This window comes from Opisthorchis viverrini, assembly GCF_000715545.1.
Source record: "Opisthorchis viverrini unplaced genomic scaffold opera_v5_248, whole genome shotgun sequence".
Classification (NCBI taxonomy): domain Eukaryota; kingdom Metazoa; phylum Platyhelminthes; class Trematoda; order Opisthorchiida; family Opisthorchiidae; genus Opisthorchis; species Opisthorchis viverrini.
In genome coordinates, this window is record NW_008751903.1 from 190313 (window position 1) to 192444 (window position 2132).

Consider the following 2132-nt stretch of genomic DNA (forward strand, 5'->3'; position numbering starts at 1 on the left):
TGATGAGGATGACGATGTTGAGGATGATGATGTTGATGATGATGATGATGATGTTTATGATGATGGTGTTGATGATGGTGATGATGATGATGTCTGGTTTGCGGACCTTGACGCTGCACTGCCGCGGTCAGTGAGAGACTTGTGAATCTGTTGACGCCACGAACGTGAACAATTGATATTTTGATATTCGGGCGCGTCAAACTTACGTGTGACTCCATGTCAGGGACATCAAGAACTTTAGATATTTCAGCCAAGCCTTTGTCTTGTAGGCGAATCACTGCATGTCGAAAGACCGAGAAGAACTGTATGACTATTTTACCCTCGTTGTAATAATCTTTAGCTAGTAATCGGGAGATTGCGTTTTCGAATTCCACTAGAAAGTCGCGAGATGCGCAAAGATGAAACAACTATGCAGTGGCTCCCGGCTTTTTGGTGGAATCTAGNCTAGTTTGGAGTTTTCAAAATTTTTCGTAATATGAACAAACCGAAAATAGCTTAAAAAGAAAATTAATTCACGACCTGAGTGAGCCTTCCATATAAGAAGACGTCAAGCAGAGAGCCATTCAACACGTGACCACGTGATTTGAAATGCGTGAGTGAAATTGCAATTGATTCGATAGGTTTTATTGATTCAGATTGTTTGAAAATGTTGATCGCTGTTTGAAATCAAACTTCCTGCCTAATCGATATTCCTTGAATCTGTAAATGGGTATTGGGTTCGAAATACTGTGTGGGACAGTTTGAAATTGTTAGCCTGAATTGCCAAGTCACCACCAAATCAAATTAGCGTTGCCGGCTATTTACCAGCGAAGAACCGCTGGAAGAATAAAAGTACTTACGTTGAACACTGTGAAGTCCACTGAGATTACTTTGCCTTGGTCTGCATTCAGTAAGTAGAGTCTGTCTTCGTTCGCCGCAACGTTTTCTTCAGCCTCGTCAAACCTGATGGTTGTTGGGACTGATGTCAGCCTAACATTCTCCGTTTTTTGCGTCGAGAAAACTTTAGAGAAGGGAGGTAATGGACACTGGTTAAGCGTTTACAATACTGAGCAAAGAATGTTGAGGAGCTGTTGTCTCTAGCATCTCATTCGGACTGGTTAGAACGACCAGAAATCAAACGAATTGCAGAAAAGTTAAAATCACCTGCGAGGGATCCTTCGAGCTGACTGCCGATCCCCATCCTCATAATGTACGTACAACTTTTTGTTATAGTACCTGCGAAAAATTGGTAAATGTTCTTGTTTGTCGTCTTGCTGCAACTCACTTCGACGTTTTGTTGATGACATAAATTATGATGACTGAGCAAGAAATCACCACTCCGCTGCACCTATGAACATTTAACAGGATCGATTTATCGAGCAGTTCTACATGTGTTGCGTCTTAACACCTCCCCTGTCTGGCTAAGAGGTTAGATGGCTCGTTACAAAGCTTGGCTGACTAAAAAACAACTTGGACTTGACAAAGAAGAATGATCCATGCTGCATACGTTGGTGTGCTTCCAGGCTGTGTGAACGCTGCCTCACAGCATCTTCGAAAGTATCTCCACAGAACAGCCTGTAATATGTTATGCGCCTTCATTTTCCTGACTACGGTGATCTAAACTGGTAGATCAAAGTCGTTCTGACTGAACTAGGTTATTCTTATCTCGCCCTTGAGAGACAGTGACGTATCATCCCTCATGATGCAATCGTCTAAGGACATGAGCGTCATTCTGCTCAGCCAATAGGCTTTTTCCAAGTACCGGATCTCACGACGCTTCCAACCAACCATCATGATGTACCACCTTCCTACCGGTGTAACGGTGATACTACTGACTGGAGGCATATGAGTAGTACGTTCTCTCGTAAATCCGCTTCGCTTCTCTTGAAAATTGAGATCTATTACGGAATTTGTGGGGTCGCTTTGTAGCATTTGCATGCATTTGAGTACCAGTCAATGAATATCCAGGAAAGTTCAGAAAGACGCGTTGAAGAAGAAGATGGATATTCAGTTTTTGTAAACAAGATGCATATGAGAGTTTTGCTTCCCTGTCCAATAGTTTGTAACTGTTCGGTTGGTATTTTCTAATAAGTAACTCTACACCGAAGGCCTTATTCCATCCGTCGCGCACTTGTATATTCGGAAGCACGAAC

At 42.5% G+C, this 2132-nt stretch overlaps 1 protein-coding gene across 1 annotated transcript in view; it reads right to left on the reverse strand.

The window, feature by feature from the left end:
- T265_08945 (hypothetical protein) overlaps positions 1-2132 on the reverse strand; it is a gene marked incomplete at both ends in the record, with an annotated part of 21758 nt that overhangs the window by 10881 nt on the left and 8745 nt on the right. The window contains one exon of the mRNA XM_009174888.1: positions 840-1000. Within this exon, the coding sequence (XP_009173152.1) occupies positions 840-1000 (161 nt within the window). The remainder of the gene's footprint in view (positions 1-839; positions 1001-2132) is intronic.